General features: G+C 39.4%; 1 protein-coding gene across 2 annotated transcripts in view; it reads right to left on the reverse strand.

Moving 5' to 3' along the window:
- PDGFD (platelet derived growth factor D) overlaps positions 1–19,284 on the reverse strand; it is a 143,893-nt gene that overhangs the window by 16,917 nt on the left and 107,692 nt on the right. For both annotated transcript variants that reach the window (XM_082333288.1, XM_082333287.1), the window contains exons 4-5: positions 13,618–13,677; positions 8,730–8,931 (exon numbers count right to left, since the gene is read on the reverse strand). In XM_082333288.1, the coding sequence (XP_082189414.1) occupies positions 8,730–8,931; positions 13,618–13,677 (262 nt within the window). The remainder of the gene's footprint in view (positions 1–8,729; positions 8,932–13,617; positions 13,678–19,284) is intronic.

Consider the following 19,284-nt stretch of genomic DNA (forward strand, 5'->3'; position numbering starts at 1 on the left):
TTCCGGCTGGACACAAGAGGAAAATTTTTCACAATGACAACAATCAGCCATTGGAATAATCTCCCCAGGAAGTGGTGGATTCCCCAACATTGGACACTTTTAAGATTCAGCTGGACAGGGTGCTGGCCCATCTTGTCTAGACCGTGCTTTTGCCAAGAAAGGTTCTACCAGATGATCCTTGAGGTCTCTTCCAACCTGGTATTCTATGATTCTATATCATGGCCATCTACAAGCAAGGCAAGAAGGATTCAGACAGGTGCAGACCAGTCAGCCTAACCTCAGCCCATGGTAAAATTAAGGGGTAAATCCTCCTAGAAGCAATGCCCAGGCACATGAAAGACAAGAAGGTGACTGGGAGCAGTCAGAATAGATTTACCAAGGGCAAATTTTGATGGACCAACCTGAGACTGTGATATGATGAGATAACTGTCTTGCTGGATGAGGTGAAAGCAGCAGAGGCATCTGCTGATTTCTGACATTGATCCATAGTATCCTTGCAGCCAGACTGCTGAGATAAAATGGGATAGGTGGACTACAAATTCAGTAGATAACCGGAAGGTCCAAGAGGCTTGAGGAAAATGGTCAGCAATTCCAAGTACAACTGTGGCTGGCTACTAGCAGTGTTCCTCAGGGGGTAACGCTGTGGGTCAATACTGCTGAAGATCTTTACTAATGATCTGAACAATGGAATGATGTGAACCCTCAGCAAGTTTGTCAGTGACATCACATTAGGGAAATTTGTCCATGTGCTGCAGGGCTGCCTTTCAGAAGGACCTCAGCAGGCTGGAAAAATGTGCTGGCAAGAACCTCATGAGGTTCACTGATGCCAAATGGAAATTTCTGCACCTGACATGGAATAACCCCATGCATCAGTCCAAACTGGAGACACACTGGCTAAGCAGAAGCTTTGCAGAAAAAGCCTTGGCATCCTGGTAGACAGCAGGTTGAACATGAGTCAGCAGTTTGCCTTGCAGTGACAGAGGCTGCACACTGAGCTGCACTAGGAACAATGTGGTAGCAGGTTGAGGGAGATGAATACTCCCCTTCATTCAGCTCTTGTGAACCTGCGCCTGGAGTACTGTGTCCAGTTTTTAGCCCCCTCCAGCAGATGAGAAGGATGAACAAACTAGGAGTTCAGTGAAGGGTGACCATGATGGTTAAGGTGCTGGTCCAAAACAGCCACAGTGAGGCTGAGGGAACCAGATTTGTTTAGTCAAGAAAGAAGACTAAAGGGGGTTCTAATAATCATCTCCAGCTATCTAAAAGGGGCTACAGGGAGGACGGAGCCAGTCTCTTCTTGGATGTGCACAGCAAAAATACAAAGGGCAAAAATAACATGTTGCAGCAAGGGACATTTGAGTGAGCTCTAAAGAAAAACTAATCACTGTGAGGGTGGTCAAACACTGGGACAAGTTATCCAAAAGCTTGTGGAATTGCTCTAGTTGGAAATATTCAAAACTTAACTAGAGAAGGCCCTAAGTAACGTGATTTAACTTTGAGGTTGGTCCTGCACTGAGCAGAGGTTTGGATGAGATGATCCACAGAGTGCCCTTGTAACCATAAATATTCTGTTAATCTATGATTGATACTAAACTGCCATAATGCCTGTATGTCTCTGCTGTCCTTCCTGAAAGGTTATTAACATCACTATCCACATGGAGAGACAAGGTCTGAAAGTCTAATTTTGGTCTGTTATGAAGGCAATGTGGATTTGTGGAACCAGGTTTCAGCATGACACTCAGCACCAGACTATGTTGACGACAGGCCATGTTAAGAATCATCTGTATGTAAACAGACTATAAGGCTTAGATCCTCAAAGATGTTAAAATACTTAACTCTCACTGAAGGGACTTGCCCACATTATACAGGGAATGGGTGCAGAGACTTCCCAGCCACCCACCATCCGCCCCTGGATGTCAAGCAGAAATCTACATCTCCTTGGGCCTCCTGCCGAAGGCATGCAAACCAGTGCCAATTCTGCTAAAATTTCTAACTCTTGTGCTCTTTTTGGCAACTAAAGAGCTGTACTCATGGAAAGGCCCTGCACTTGTTAGCTTGCCCCTGTTCATATTTTGTGCATCAGCAAGGGATGCAACTGCAGCGCGGTTGGAGTATTGTGTGTCAAGCGGAGATCCAGAGCTCAGTTCTACTTTGACTCCCATCCCTTTTCATGTGTGGCTTACAGTTTACAACAAGGGTTGTTGTGCTGCTGTTTTAATTTTAACTTTAACTTTTGGCTTTAAAAAATTTCTCCTATAGAGCATGGAATTTCTCAGAGACCTATGAATGTATTGACCCCTTTCTCCCCAGAATTCATGCTCCACTAGCATAAAGGTGTGTGTCAGGGCTGTGTCAGGTAGAGTAGAGGTACTGCACAAGCAGTGAAAGAGATTCAGAGCAGTGCTGTAGCTGACTGAGGCTATGGTGTGGTTGAACTTGAATTGGAAAATGCAGTCCCATACATATGATAAACAGTCACATCTTCCACTGGTTAAATCACCTAAATGCACTGACAGTGTCCTGGTTTTGGCTGGAATAGAGTTCATTTTCTTCCTAGTAGCTGGTATAGTGCTGTTTTGGATTTCGTATGAGAATAATGTTGATAACACACTGATGGGTTAGTTGTTGCTAAGTTGTGTTTATACTAGCCAAGGACTTTTCAGCTTCCCATGCTCTGCCCGGTGCACAAGGAGCTGGGAGGGGGCACAGCCAGGACAGCTGGCCCAGACTGGCCACAGGGCTGTTCCATACCGTATGGCGTCACGCTCAGTATATAAACTGGGGGAAGCTGACTGCGGGGGCAGCGATCGCTGCTCGGGGATGGGCTGGGTGTCAGTTGGCGGGTGGTGAGTGGTTGCATCACTTGTTTTTCCTGGGTTTTGTTCCTCTCTCTCTCGTTGTTTTCTTTTTCATTACAAATTTTTATTTTATTTTATTTTATTTTATTTTATTTTATTTTATTTTATTTTATTTTATTTTATTTATTTCAATTATTAAACTGTTTTTATCTCAACCCACGAGTTTTCTTACTTTTGCTCTTCCAATTCTCTCCTCCATCCCAGCAGGGAGGGAAGGTGAGCGAGCGGCTGTGTGGTACTTAGTTGCCGACTGGGGTTAAACCACGACACACTGATGAAATTACTCTTCTCCAAACTGAATGTTGACCAAACCCTGTGGCTTTTAGTCTTCTTCAACACATATGGCTGACAGTAATCACTGTTCCACTGCACATGCTTAATGATACCACAATAAGTACTTTGTTAAATATACCTGAAAACTTTGGGATCTGTCCAAGTCTTTCTCGTGGCAGCTGGGGAGAAGATGCTGAGATTTGGATTTACTACAGAATCACAATGCCAAGACAAACCTCCTCAATACAGCAACTATTATTTTAGAGGAATGAGAGATCAGAATTTCAGTGGGATTATAACTGTCCACATGAAACAAGGTTCACAATATATGGGCCTATTATAGACTGGCAAACCAATTATCAGCCGTAGTGTGGGTCAAGTAGCAAAAGCAGGCCAAACCATCAGTGTCATAAATGGACATAGCTTCATTGAAATCAATGGAATTGAACAGCTTATTCCAGTGATAAATAATATGCTGCAAGTTTCACTAGCATTTTAAAAAAAGGTTTAATAAGAAAAGCTTTCACTGCAGTGACCGACAATAATGTAACGTAAAGCATGAGGAAAAATCTCATTTGTCACAGAGGGGGAAAAGTATGGATGTAGATCTGAATTAGATTGTGAAATGAATGAATCTGTGTAGTATGCATGCAGCAGACAACTTCGTTCCCAAGTGAAGAAGGGTGGAAGAAATACCCTGATTTTTAAGCACTTTAAAGTAGCAACTATTTGAGTAGGTATTCCATCTACTTGGAATATTCACATTTGCCATGAATGAGCAGGCATTGAGCATTTGTGATGCCTGCACTGCCTGTCTGGTGCACTGAAACTTGCTGGCAGCCATCCCAGAACCTTTCAAGGAAGAGTACATGGACGTTTGCAGTAATTTACTGGCCACTGTTTGTAAACCCCTGAGAAATTACATTCCTGAATTAAAATTTTAACTTCTTGCTATACGACTGTAAGTAGTGACAATTAAAAACTATTGTTAAGGACATGGCAAAACTTGCCTGATCTTGGGAACCTGTTTGGCAATGGACAGCAGAAACATTCCATGAAGACTTGTGGTCTCACCTTGCTACTCCCCTTTTAGAGAGCAGTGTGGCTATGCTAGCAAGTTTTTATTTATTTAACTTGTGAAGCTGTCATTGCAGACAGGTGTTACTGCAAGAATGTCCCACCTGATTAATTTCTTCTGATAGCCAAAGGCTTCTTGCATACTATTTCCCAAAAAGAAAATGAGCTCAGAGGCGTGTGTAGTCTTGTTCATTACCAGAATGTACCTATCCATATGTGTTCCTGCTTCCTAGGTTTATTTGTGAAAAAACCTTTCCTTTTTGAAGATGACCCCTTTCTCTAGGTACCATCCCCTAAACATCTGGAACTACTTCTGTGATGAGAAACAGTGAACTTTTCTTTCTCCCCTCTTTCTTTATTTGTACACAAGCCATTTCACAGGCAAAGGTCTTTTCTTTTTAAAAATATAAAGCCCTTTTCAATGGGATGTAAAATGGGATGTAAAATGGGATGTAAAACTTCAGAGTGAACAACAAAAGATAAAAGCATGTGAGAAAAGTTAAATGATGTTTAATTGATGGTTGGAACTGTTTACAACAGTATCTCTGAGGAGCTCTTCTAATACTATCAAGCAGACACATTGATGCTTTCAAAAATTTAAACCGTTGGATCAAGAGGTTTCCTTCAAACATGTCTGAATGCTACTTATGACTCTCTAAAAGAAGAGACCTACTGTCTAGAAGTTCAACATAACTGTAAAGTATGACTGCTTTCTTTTTTATATCTACCTATGTTCTTGCTCAGAACAGTATTAAATAACTCAATAGCCAGTGATATCCTTTTAGAGATGCTTTATATTTGTAATAGCCAAATTACTATGACACTGAGGTCAGCTACAACATATTACACCAATGCAAAAGGAATTATTTTAAGGGATATATTTTATTTGGTATGACCTGCTTTCTTTCCTAAGAGTCTAGGATGAGCTTAAGGCTGAATTTTCACACTTTCCGTTTCTAAAATGCACCAATGACTAACAAACCTTTCTGAGTATATTTACAACTGCTGAGAAGCTTATTTGAAACATCTACTTGTCATATTTTCATGTAGGAGGTGTATACTGTATTTTATAGCTTATACAAGGTCTCTCATTTAAGGATTTTGAAAATGCGAATGTGTATCTTCCCCTTTCTTTTCTGTCCTCTTCTTCCAGTCTGAGTTTCACTGTGATTCTATAGTTGACTTCTACTGGAATGGTTAACAGCAAACCTCACTGAACATATGTAGAATTAAATTTAAAACTTCATGTGGTTATTAGCGAGACATACCTGATACCAATATCTCACTTCAATAGTGTAAATAGAAAGAAACGCATTTAACTCAATAGAGTTGCATCAGTGTTGTAGAGGTGTGAGATCAGATTTTATAGATGGAATGGAGTTATCAGACATCATATAGATTTAATCAACACACTCTTCATCTTTAAGGTTCTGCAGGAGGTATCCAGGGAGGGATCAGTCTTATAACTGTGTATAAATATATGATGGGAAGGAGTAAAGATGAAGCCAGAGTCTTTGAAAGGACAAGAGGTATTGGACACAAATTGTAACGCAGGAAAACTTATTTGAATATTTAAAAAAAACCTGCTGTTTGTTTTTTTGTTCTGAAGGTGGTCAGACACAGTTGCCCAGAGAGATTGTGGAGTCTCCATCCTTGGAGACATTCAAAACTTGACTGAACATGGTCCCAAGCAACCTGCTGTTGGTGACCCTGCCTTAAGCAGGGGGGTTGGACTAGACAATCTCCTGATGCACCTTCCCACTTCACCTATTCTGTGATTTTGTGAGTTTCAGCTATGCTAAAATACTGTACTTGGTATTTCCTTGACCCTGATCCTTATCTTTGTGGATTATTGATTGCTAAATTAAGAAAACATACCATTTAAATGTCATGTATCACATATCCCTGTTATCAGAATTGGTATTCAGCAACACTGCCTCTTAAGCTCAGTTTTGTGGCACAATTTCGTATGGGCAGAGAGTTGGATAGGAGCGAAATCATTAGTGATTCATTTATACTATTTATATGACATGTTCTGAAAACGCTGTGAAAGATAGGCAGAGATTACATCAAATTGTTCTAATCTGCCTCAGGGCTGTTCTAACTAAGGATAAAGAATAAAACCCAAGCTGCAAGCAGAAACAGATAGGTATCTGAAATAAATGATGATATAATCTATTGCTCTCTTTGTTGCAAGGTTATCCCAGTGCCTATAAACATTCCTCAGAGATACACAGTGTCTGTGTTTAAAAGCCACCAAGCCTTTCTAATTTAAGGACTTGTTAAAGCTATTCCCTACTCCTGACATCATCCGAGAACAAGCCTTTAATCTTGTAAAAAGTTTATGACTAAATAAAAATTCTTAACTGAAATTTTTTAAGGATTTGATTGCGGTGAGGTACTTTTGTCCAGTGGGCTGCTAACAGTCAGGGAATTTGGCCTTTAGCTTGAAGACAAAAGAAAAACTGTTATAAAACTTTTTTTGCTTATTCCTGTAACCAAAACAGCAACAAAAAAATCCTATTAAAATAAAACAAGTGTTAAAATAATAACTGGAAACCCCTTTATGTCTTTTACAATGTTTTGTTATGCAAGAAGCTGAATTACATTTATACTAAATGGAGAAACCTTTATGCATCTGAATTTTCTGAGCGCTACGAGATCAGATCGACACCTGTAGCCTACATGATCAGCATCAATAAAGCAGCAAATGCTATTTTAGATATATGTGGTCATTTAAACATATGGGGTACTAGGCCAAATATAATCTGAGAATCAAATGAAATCTGGAGAGCAGAACCAGTACAGGAACCAGATTTCTAATCAGCTGCTATTAAAATCAAAACAGACACTTTATTTCTTTTGTATACATGTCTATCAGTGCCAAATCCAGCCTGGGAATAGGGGACACACAGCTCATGTTTCACAGACCCCTAAATGAGATCAAACTGATCCCAGAAGTGATGCAGCAGCAGTCAGGTGACATTTTTCACAAAACATGGTCTGTTGTCGTTGCCTAAAATTTCTGATGTGCCAAAATGGAACAAAGTAAAGCGGTTCAATTTTCACCGGATGGGTGCTCAGGGCTTTATCGCAGATTCCTTTGAAGTGCTGAGCCCAAAACCAGACAGCCAACATGCCTTGGAAACTGTAGGCCAAGTTGGCTGCGTATCTACTAATGCATTGTATGTGCCCGAGGTCATTCTCCTGCACAAAGGTCAACAGCCATGGGACAGCGCACATCCCTATCATAAACCTCTTACCCTCCAGGACAGGGTGGCCACATGCAAACTGCCTACCGGGAACGGAAGCTGGCCTCTGCGTACTCCTGGTTTTGCCCAGCAACGACCTCCAAGAATGACACTTGGCCTGGGCCAAAATTAAGCAGAGACCAGGCTGACAATTTAGCAACACGATGATTGGATTTCAGAGCCTGGGAACACTCCTTGACACTATTTTTCCTAACACAGATGCAGCCTATATATCCTTTTTCAGATCAAAGCACATTAAAGCCTCATCATTTGATAGCAAGTAAGTTACAAAGAGAATTAAAATCCTCTCTCCCTGCTTAGCACACACTTAACATAGTGGGGATGGGATTTGAGATGCAAATAAATTGTAGACTGCACAGGATCAGAACTGTGACTTGGGCATTATATTTATAAAGTTATAAAGAAGAATGCATATGAATATGTATCTTGGAAATGGAAGACAATATTAAGAAGACAACTCATATAAAATGTTTCACTCCAGATCTTCTGTGAAAACTACAGGAATTGTCATCTTGCAGAACCCTAACAGACCTCCTAGATCTGTGCTTGCACATAAAGGGCAATTTCATCAGGCCCTTCAGTGCATGGTTACCCCAGAGCATGACTGTCTCTTCTAAATAGTGTTTCTTTATAATTATGAGTTTGTACTGCTAGCTTAACATCCCTTTGCTTTACCATTTGGTGGATGATTTGAACTAACAGAAGGAAACAAGAAACATAACCCAGAAATGTGTGCTTTGCTCAATTACAGACAAAGATGCTAAACCATAATAATGTTCCCCACCAACATAATGAAAAACAGTGAGATGTTCCCATCCTAAAAAAACAGCTGCACATACAGGTGTCTGCACCAGATGCTTCCCTAAGCACAATGTGATAAAAGTGATTATTCCTCACTCAACGGAGAACAATCCCTAAGCAGGGTATTTAAAGGAGGATGATAGTGCAGGTAATTAGGAGCCCCATGCCTTACACACAAAGCAATGTTTAAGAGGGTGAAGCTGAGAACCATCTGTCCTTTACACATGGGCCTATGTTTTTATTTGTGAATTCATCATAACAAGGGACAGTTTTCAGTCTGATTTCTCAGGCGTGATCAATGACTTGTCCCTGGTTTTGGTAGCTTTCCCTGTGGCTCCAATAGGAACACAGGCACCAGAATCTAATACCTTACCAATGGACATTTCTGTGAGGAGTGAAGGAATAGCCTGGTCTTGCCCCAAAGTATGTGTATAGTGTCTTTTCCTACCTTTGGACTTCCTGTCGTGGTAGCTCCTGCCTCGATAGTGGTGGCCACTGTCTGTGTACAAATTCTCGAGATCTTCTTGCCAGGAGTCTGGGTTAAAGTGTTTGAGCAGATCCTCCACTGTGTCAAATGCAGCAATGGTCTGATCCAGTGCTTCTGCCGTGAGCGTAGAGTCAGTCACTGATGGAGAGGGATAGGATACCCCCTAAGAGTGACATACATCTCAGTGCACTTGGAATGAATTACAGCACCACTTAAAACAATTGAAAACAGTTACTGAGAAACTTGTCTCATTATTGACTGAAACAGCTACTTTGGGCCATCTTTCGAAGTCCTTAGCTGGATCAGGCTTTTTTATGCCTGTATTTTCTTTTGCAAGGAGATGAAACATCAAGGAACTCCCAAGCAAATCCCAGAGGAGATGCAGGGAGCGGAAGCACTGCCATTGCTGGACTGTCAACATGCACACCCACTCCTCAAAGGGGAAAATGGTTTGCACATATACAAAGATATAATGGAAATTTCTTCTGAAACCACTGTGATGGCCACGACCACACAATGGAGGTGCCTTGTGGTGCAGGGGTGATGCCTTCACAGCTCTGCCAGCTCTGTTGGTAAATCCATAATAGGCAGATCAGAAACCACAGCAGAGAAAGACAAAGGCAACAAGTCCGCTAGATGGTCTTTCCTTCCCGGGTCAATTTGGACAACAAATTTGCTTGGTTAAAGACTTGAAAAGATGGCCCTTTATTCCCAAGAATTAAATGTGTTATGAAATACCGATTAATGGCAATTCTCCCACCTTTTTACCAAAAATACAAGTTACTAAGCAAATGAGAAAAATTGTGATACTTGGCTATTAGCAATATAACAATGAATATTGGGATTACCAACACAGTGATATCCTCACAATTATATCATAATACCAAGCAGAATATTATTTCCAACCAGGAAGGGCCAAGTACCATTCTCTGAGTGTATTTGGTTCCCACTGAACTTGTGGCACAACTTGACTTTGACAGAAACATTGCAGCAATTTCATTTTTAATGGAGAGGACTTTAAACATTTTTAATAATCGTTATTTAGAATCACAATATTCACTACCCTGATATCACTTTTTCCCCTTTCCAACCACAAAGCCTCATAGTATGTGTAAAATATGTGCAAGAAAAACTATTAATGAAAATCCATTACTTTCTGAAGAACCACAATCAAAATAACTGATTTTGTCCAACAAGAAGCATAATATAGCACAAGAGTTCTGTTTGGATTTTGGTCTTAAAAGTTAAAACATTGGGGGAAAACCCTCTTCTCTCATGAAAACCCAGCTCTGAAGTAATGTAGCAGAAATAGGCCATTTAAAATTAATGGCTCCCCAAAATAATTTTTTGCCTCATCTCCCAAGTAAATGTATATGTTAAACTATTAATCTTTGTGATTAACTTCACTCAGTTGGGCAGTGACGGAAAGGCCAACTCATTTGAGTAAAGTTACTCACTTGTTTGTAGGATTGTGTCCTTCAGTGCTTACTAAAATAGTTTTAAAGTACGTATGTCTTTTGAAATAAAACTTTTATCTTTAAGTTACATTGCAAAATTAATAATCCTTTAATTTTACTGCATATGTTTGCTGAATGTATGGACAGTCGAAATTATTAAAAACAAGAAAGAGAAGAAATAATAGAAAACATTACAGTAGTGCGGTCAAGGAAGCGTAGATGCGTTTTACTGCTTATTGCCAACAGCACAAGAAGTTTCAGAGGGCCCACTTGTGACTGCAATGCCTCCACCATGCAGTGCTAAATAAGACACAGTGCAGATGGCTGTAAAAATTCATGACCCACTAAAAGGGAAAGCATACCTCAAAGCATCTCTCCTGACTTCTAAGTGGCTTGGAATAGAGATTGTCAAAGAGATGGGAGACCCAGGAGATGAAAAGCTCACACCAGCAAAGTGAACACAGCGTTGTTACCTAAAGCAATGCTGCAGGAAAGACTGTGCTGTAGGTGAGTATCATGCAGTGTGCTAATGCAGTTATTGAGGTTACAAAAGAAAAATGCACCCAGATGCTACTTGCTTATTGAGGAGAGCTCAGTGGAACTCATGGCTCGTCTGTGACTGCAGCCCAACAGGGAAATGTCAGTCCCCGATTACCTTTCAAAAGTGAGGGAGACGGTGCAAGGATGCCGAAGAAACAGCAGCATAAAAATCAGGCCATAGGTGTGTGGCTTAGACAATGCGAGAGGTTTTTTTTTCACGTGTTCAACTGTGCATTTCATTACAGAACTGCATGTCAGGCTGTGAATTTGCAGGGCATTTCAAACTCATACAGGCAGCAGGGATTCCCCATTTTCTTTTCATATAAGATCTCCTACTCAAGAGATTTGTGCAACCTCGTTCACACACAGAAGAAAGCTTAACTTTTTCTCAGTGACAGCCAAGTCAAGAGGAATTATTTCCACAGCTCAGATAACCTACTGGCAGCGACATCATGTGACAGGCCCAAAAGCAACTTCAAAGCTGCCAACCCAACTGCCTGTCTTTTGTCCTGCCAAGAACAAGGCGCTAGCTTTAGAAGAGCTTGTGCTCATCATAATCTGGCTTCTGAGATCACATCCAAAGAGAGGGCAAGAGGAAGAGTGAAATGCAAGAAGCAGTGAAGAGCAAAGATTTTCCACATTATGTACCTCTTCTACGTTTCTTAAAAGCACTGAATGCATTTATAATTTCATGGGGCACAAAGGTATCTTTTTTGTCAGTGCTTTTACCCTTAATTTCTATTGTGCCATTCTTTTGTATTTTCTAACTGCATTGTGAAGATGACAGGCAGTTCAATGTGCACCACAGTTGTTTGTTGGTCATAACATTACTTAACAAATAATGGAATTTTGTTTCCTTTTTTTTTTTTCTGGGTTTGCAATGCTGGTTTAAGGGCAGAAGTATTGGTTTTAGCTTTCTGACAAAAAAAAAAAAAAAACAACAAAAAAAACACAACAAGAAATATGTTTCTGTGATATGACATCAGACAAGGAAGAATAAATTTGCTCACCCTCAAACTTCCATTCTGAGAGTTGTAATGTATCCAGATCCTAAAATGAGTCTTTGGGTTGCCTGTGGGTTTGAGGGGCAAAACTTAGATCTGCCATGCTAACTGAGTATCAGCAGAACAGTATGTCAACTTGTCAGCAACTGACAGGTCTGAGTTTTTCCTTCTGCCCCTCAGGACCACAGCAGAATCCCTGAATGTTTCTCTCCTGAAGAATTCGGATGTCCTCAGACTTTTTCCTTGGTGCCTTTGGGAAAAATTACTCAATGTCTCTACCTTATTTTCCTTGAGGATAAGAAAGGCCTAGTGGGTGCAATGCATGCCCAGTGGAAGAAGGTATGTTTTATTAGATAGGGGATGGCATGGGAAAACCAATGAAACTGGGGTTCTGCTACTGGTTTAACTGTAGGTTTCCATGTGATCTTGGGCATCAGCTTGCTACCTGTAATATTTGTACTGAACTTCCCTACCTGTAACACATTAACAACAACTTTTCAGAAACAAATAGATGTGAAAGATAAATAAACTTTTTTTTCGATATAAAAAGAATACTAGATTATTGTTTGGCGTATTGTACGCCTTATGATGTTAAGGAAGATAACTAACATGGCGTTTACCGTATACTTGATCTCATTTTCATCGTTACCTGATGAGGGAGCCCTAGGCTTACATTTTCAAACATCAGCCTACCATATTTTTAAACAAAATATTCTATCAATCACATGGATTTTTTTTCCAAACCCATATTAGAATGAAAAATTAGTTTATGTCTTTCAGTAAAATACTGTTCTAGCATCTCCTGCTTGGCACATCCAGTAGATCTCAGCTTTGCTAACGCTACTACTCAGGTCTTTCAGCACAATTAGTTCAAGGCTATCAATGCATCGTATCATGAAGGGCAGGCGTTATTTGCAAACTCAAGGATAAACACAAGATTGGCTTAACCTCTTCTAATTTTGGCAATACAGAATTTTCTCTCTACTCGCTGCCTGGCTTGGACACTAATCAGTAGAATTTACCCATATTTTATTTACTGCTCCTCCACTGGCAACTCCTGGCAGCGACTGTAACAAAGGTGCCATCACTAAACCCTCTTCCATGAATGCTCCAAGCACTCCTCTCAAGTCTGCTTTGAGCGCTTATCCTTGTCTCATGTGTTTTAAGAGGCGTTTATAAGAGCTGTGGCATGGTGCTGACAAGCCAGCAGTGCACACAGAAGAGGACTGCCCGTATTACAAATTCTGATGCTACATTGCAATTCCCCAGAATTTAACTTGGGAAATGAAAGAGAGGACAGATTTTTGGCCAATGACACAAATCAAATATAATGAAGAGAAAAATAAAATTTTATACTGGATTACTTGTTTTCTTTCTTTTTTTTTTTTCCAAGTCGCATTTCACTGCTGAATATGGAGAATTCAGATACAATATTTTATTACAAATACTTAAAAAAAATCTCAATATTGACAATGAAAAGCTAGATCCATTTTCCTGCCAGCCTGTTTATAGTTCTCATTTTATAGTCCTCTATTTAGGTCAAGACATTTTACAACTGAAAATTTTAAGGAGTTTATTTTGTATTTTCATCTTGGCAGAATGAGTTTGAAAGCAAGAAATGTTTCCCAGTGGCTATCATCTCACGTGGTTACAACAGCTGATGGCATATCCTGAATCTTTTTTCCTTAAAAACACACTACTTAACTCCAGTATGAGTTGGATAAACACTTATTTCACCCTCTGCCAAAGGTGAATACATGGTTCTTCTGTGTACGTGCCATTTTAGTGAGTTCAATTCAAGTCATCCTATTAATCCATCCATGGGCAAAATATTAACAAATTACTTACTGAGACAGAGCTTGTGACTGACTCCCAGTTGGTTTCTGAGGCTGCATGCTGGAAATCATCCTAAGGGGAAAAACCCACAGGAAAAATCACCATTAAGGCAATGTCCCAAATTAACTGCAGAACCTAAAAAATGTCTCAGCATTCAACATCTGTCACCTTTTTCAACCCTCTTTAATGCAAGAGGCCCTTACCATGTGTCATTCCTAAATAGTGCTACTTGCATCCAGGTTCCTCCATTTTCATTGTTTATAAACTAGCTCCTTGTAAGCTTGCTGGGGCAAGGATAGGTATTATTATTATTATTATTATTGTCCTTTACATCAAAAAACACAGCCACAGTACATTCACATTAGAAGTGTCATCGCACAAAACTGCATGGCATTTATGATTAATTTGAGCACAGGGATGGGATTCATCTCATCGACCTTTGGACATCTACAAAGCAAACATCTAATCTAGTCGCTCTTGTTTTCATTTACAGTCAACTAAAACTAGCATTTTTAGGGTGCACATCATCTGATCTATTTCAGAAGCTCAATTTGGGATGACACTGCATCCTAAAAATGCTTTTTTCCCCCCATTGTCTATAAAGGGAGCCTGGGAGGACTAGTGTAGATACAGATGTCAAAATTGTAGATATTGACATGTGGTCACTAGAATCCCAATCTGCTTGTCTGATAACTGATGGGCAATCATTACTTAAATTATGAAGAAGCCATTTCTTTAATCTTTTGGCAGTTTTACTAATTTCCAGCTGGAATAATTAAACCATGAAAAATGGAAAAAAAAAAGGCAGCATTACAGAATGGTTATTAAACACACACATGCAGTGAATAGCTAATGATCGGCATGAATAGGCAGGTAAGGAAAGTGGACTGAAGTGACAGCACACCAAGATTTTAATTTCTAATAACAGAATTTATAATGAAAGGATTTAAAGAAGATGGATCAATGCCTGGGCTCACCATTTTACACTGACTCAGTATCTGCTATACATTTTTTAAACTGGTGATTGAAAAGGAAAATGGAAGGGTAGCTGCTTAGCTGATACTCTCTAGACTCAATGCAGCATTGGACCATACTTAGATGCATATATTCAGTTATTTCTTAGGAATGCAAAAGAGAAAATTCATCACATAATCTGCTAATTCATCAATAAAATTTTCCTTTAGTCAAGAAGGAACAGAGCCACTTTCAGGTTCAGACTCAATATACATGGTATTTTAATGTTTTTCATTTGCTATAGAAAAATATTCAAATGTCACAGGATTGTTTATTCAATATTGTTACTGTTTATTCTTCCTTAAAACGTTCCTTTCTCTCAAATTTGAGGCAGCAAAACTGTAGTGATTTCTTCAGTACTTAAGATTAGTAGAAGTTAAGAAACCTCATCACACTATAGTGTCACTAAGTGACCACTGAAACTGCAGGGCTATTAAAACATTAATAATTAAAGGGGTCATTTTCTTCTAGGAATACAGAAGCAAAACATTATTGGTGAAATTTTTAATGCAGATTTTTTTTATAAACAGTAAAGAGATATGCAAATGCTACAATCAGGTCATAAATAATTCAGGAACAGTGGGCTACCTTGGCCACATTCTCTACAGGTTTGGTTGCCCAGTTCTTGACAAGCCATGATTTGAAGTACATAAAAATGGATTTGAAAAGCTCATGGATCCTCTGGTAATGGTTGCCAGTTGCAAAACTTGGAAATAATTTCCTCTCTGTCATTAGCTTCCATTTAGCACTTCCAGAAAAAAGTGGCATTGAGTTCTGAGGCATTGTTTTAAAACAGGAACAATCTGCCTCATTGAATGTCTGGAGAAGACCATAGACAAGGAATAATTTTGTGTTTGAAGTGACGGTCCCCTTGTGTTATCTAATTGTAGACATCAAAAGTGTTTCTTTAGCCTATGATTCTTTGAGACGGTTGATGCCAGGGAACCCCTCCAAAACCCTGAGATAGATGTGTACCACCTGCTTCTTGGATCTCAAACCTGATGACTGCACATTTTGACTCTGTGATTATATTTCATCTGCATAAACTATTCACAACTATATGGCTTTGTTCCACCATCACTCAAGGCAGCAGTAGCCATTCTTGGCTTCTCGGAGCTTTCAACCTCTACAGTTTGAAGATTATTATTATCTATGTCTTCTGCTTGTAGCTATTTCAAGTAATAATATCAAAGTGGTTCTCATCATTACAAAACCCTCTCCTCCTTTTTCACCATTGTCCCTAGCAGAACCTGAAGGACAAATCTATTTTAGTGCTATCTATCTATGCAATTCATACTACCTTGTTTATATGAATTTGCATATGATCACTTGGCTATTGTTTTCTCCATTACTTAAAATAACATTACAACTTTTAGTTAAAACATAAAAAAAAAAAAAATTACATCTTTTTTAACTGAATACTGGAAAAACAGGGTGGTAACAATTTGACTACATCACCCTGACAACAGTGCTTTTATTTTCGTATGTGTGTCATGGTAACATAACAACGTTACATGAGACTTCAGCAAAGTATTGCATTAACCGTTCTACAAGCAGCAAAAATACAGGCAAAGCAACAGGGCTACCAACCACCTTCTGATAGCAGCTACTTTTATTGAAGAAAAATGACTTCCATACCTCAACTTCCAAAATTACACTTCAGCACGACAAATCCTGAGTCAGTCCTTAGAGTTAAATATGTATGGACATTGATATATTGTCCTTGGCTCTGTTTCAGACAAAGATAAGCTACTCTCTCCTTCACAGACTGACTTTGTCTATAGCCTGTCTCCCACCACTGATCTCCAATAAGTGACAAGGAGTCACGGGGAATACTCTTTGTTTCAGCTAGGGCTTTCACAAGTGGAGATCATGAGGCAAATCACTGCTATCAAGGATACATGAGATTGCAGAGCCAGATAGCACTGGTTGCTGAGGAAGATGGTTTGCAGCCTGGGGGTCCATGACCTGCAGCAGCACAGGCTCTGCTGAGCTCAAGCCATGGGGTTTGGCAGGGCCAGTAGGAACAGGGAGGCATCAGGAAGACACCAGGGATGAGGCTGGGAAGCTCGCCAGTTTGAGAAGCATGTTGTCCATGACTCACTTTGCTGTACCACAAATATGGCAAAACATGTGAGTCCTCCCAGCCGTGCTGAATTACTGCCTGGTCCTCAAATTAAAAGCAAGAAGCATTTTCTAACATTTCTGGGATTCATCATTTTTTTACATACTTTACCACTGCAGTCCAGTCTTTTGTCATCTTGGTGCTTGACATCTATGAGGCATGATGCCTGGGATAGGCAATAACTGCCACAAGACGGGCACAACACACTAGCAGCTCTCTCCAGTGAAAAGAAGGAGCCCCATATCTCTGTAAGCTCCTCTCTGAATTCTTTCTCCTAATCCACAGGTCCCTGGGGTAATTGGATTAGGTTTGGTAAAAGATTGTTTATGTGCCAAAACAACTATAAACTATGGCTAACAAAAGCTGAGGTGATGCGCTCCACTTCAGGGAGCAGGAAGGGTTCACAAAAGAGTTGTGGTTAAGAAGAGCCCAGACAGCATCCTAGACTGACATTTAGTGCCTACCAAGTTTAATAAGGTCCTCTCCTGAAGGAGCAACCTTCTCTACTGTGACCTTGTCATGGGAGTGGAAGAGAAGTGAGCGGGAAAGCTAAAAATGCAAGCATGTTCTTGGGGCAAGTAAACCTGAGAAAGAGGAAGAAAGAAAATTTAAGGAAAAATGAACATAGAGAAGATGAATGTGTTGGGCTCTGTCTGTGGTCACCTCATTTGTGGTATCTAGATGCCATAGCTATAAACTATACGACAGAGAAGCAGCTTCTAGAAGTTTGCAGAGGAATAGGGCTAAGGGATGTACTGAGGCACAAAGGAGATTCTGCAAAACCAAATCAGAGGTGAAATGGGGCATGTTCAAACAGGTCCAGTGCAGAAACAAAAAGAAGTTGGAATGTTTCACTGGAACATATGAATTAGGGACCAGCACAGTAGAAGGTCTGTAAGGAAAACCTAGGGTAAATTATAACCTGAAGAAAAAGAGATGAAATTATCCTAACACCTAAATTAATAAAAGGAAACTCAATGATAGCTATTTTTGAACAGTAGTCAACATGCATCTATTGCATTCAGAGCTGTTTGCGGACAAGTAGCTGATAAGCAGATAAACTCGTAGCTAGTAATAATAAATTATAATAAGCTGGAAATAAGGTCTTTCTTTTTTTTCCCTGTAGCAAGCAATAGTATCAATATTTTCTCTGAACATTGGATTTATAGATATTACATTTTATACACAAAGCAACAGGTATTTCAAGCAAATAAAACCCAAACTCAGAACACACTGTGTAACAGCAACAGTGTTACGTAAGTAAGAGGGAAAAGAAAAGTTATAGTTCCATTTAAAAAAAATGCTGTGATAAATACTCAAGTTGTACACTTCCACTGATTAATTACAATTTCTCATGTGACATTTTAGTATACTCCAATTTCCATTCTTAAAGATTAATAAACGTATAGAGATGTGCACTTTGCAATACCTTTTTCTTTTACCATACTTTGAATACATCACATTGCTAGGCTTCATTTTCATATCAGAATGGTATTTTTTACCACTTGTCCTAAGGATGCTGAAAGATACCTCTTTTCCTACAGAAGGCTACTCACTAGGAAGTCAGAGGCTGCATTTTTTTTACCTACAGTAATGGCCAAACCACTGCTCTGTTCAGTTCTGGTGACCAGGCTTTAAAATAAAAGATGTTGAATTTGGAAACCATGCAGCAATGATTATTTGTAATCTGGAAATCATGCCTTGCAATGAAAGATTAAATGGAGGCCAGTGTCTTTAGAGAAGTTTAGAGGTACTTTAACCTTGTCTTTCCAGATAATAACTTGTAGTTAGCTACAAGAGGCCATTACCAATGTTAACAAGCTCTTTTATCTAGCAGTGCAAGCATTTAACAAAATCAGGTGGCTGTAATCTGAAGGCAGTAATATTCAAACTGGAAGTACAAGCATATTTACCACTAATGACAACTATTACTGGAACAGATAAAAAAATGAACAAATAACTTTAACCCTATTGAATTTTCCTTTCTGTTTTTTGGTGTAGTCCCATAAAGGCAGGCCATCCATGACACCACTATTCCGAAGTCAGTAACAAAAGGTTAGACAGCCACCAAAGTGTCTGATCCCAAATGTGATAGTATGATTCTTGCCCTTTAAAAAAGACATAAATTGAGTTTCTGAAGCCCAATTGCCACTACATATCAGTAGCTAGAGCCTCATCAGTTATGACTAAGTTAATACTAGTGCAAAATGACATAAAATCACTCTTGATTTGTTCTGACACATTTACTAGCTCTAACTGAGTGGGAAGCACAAGATACTTAAAATTTCAAAAGTTTAAGGCTGTAATAATGATTTAGGTTAACTGCAGTTTGATACATTTATTTATGAAAAGTTGAAGTAAAACTGAAGCAGAAAATATATTTAATAACAGTTATGTTTGGTCAATACTTCTCGTCATCCTTCACCTAGTTTTGGAATTAGGCATTGCTGGGTGCATATTATAAGAGTGCCCAAGACACTGACATTTAAATGATCTCTCTAAAAGGTCAGACAATACTTGCTGAAATGAGACGATAGCTA

This window comes from Platalea leucorodia, assembly GCF_965183815.1.
Source record: "Platalea leucorodia genome assembly, chromosome: 2".
Taxonomy (NCBI): Eukaryota; Metazoa; Chordata; class Aves; order Pelecaniformes; family Threskiornithidae; genus Platalea; species Platalea leucorodia.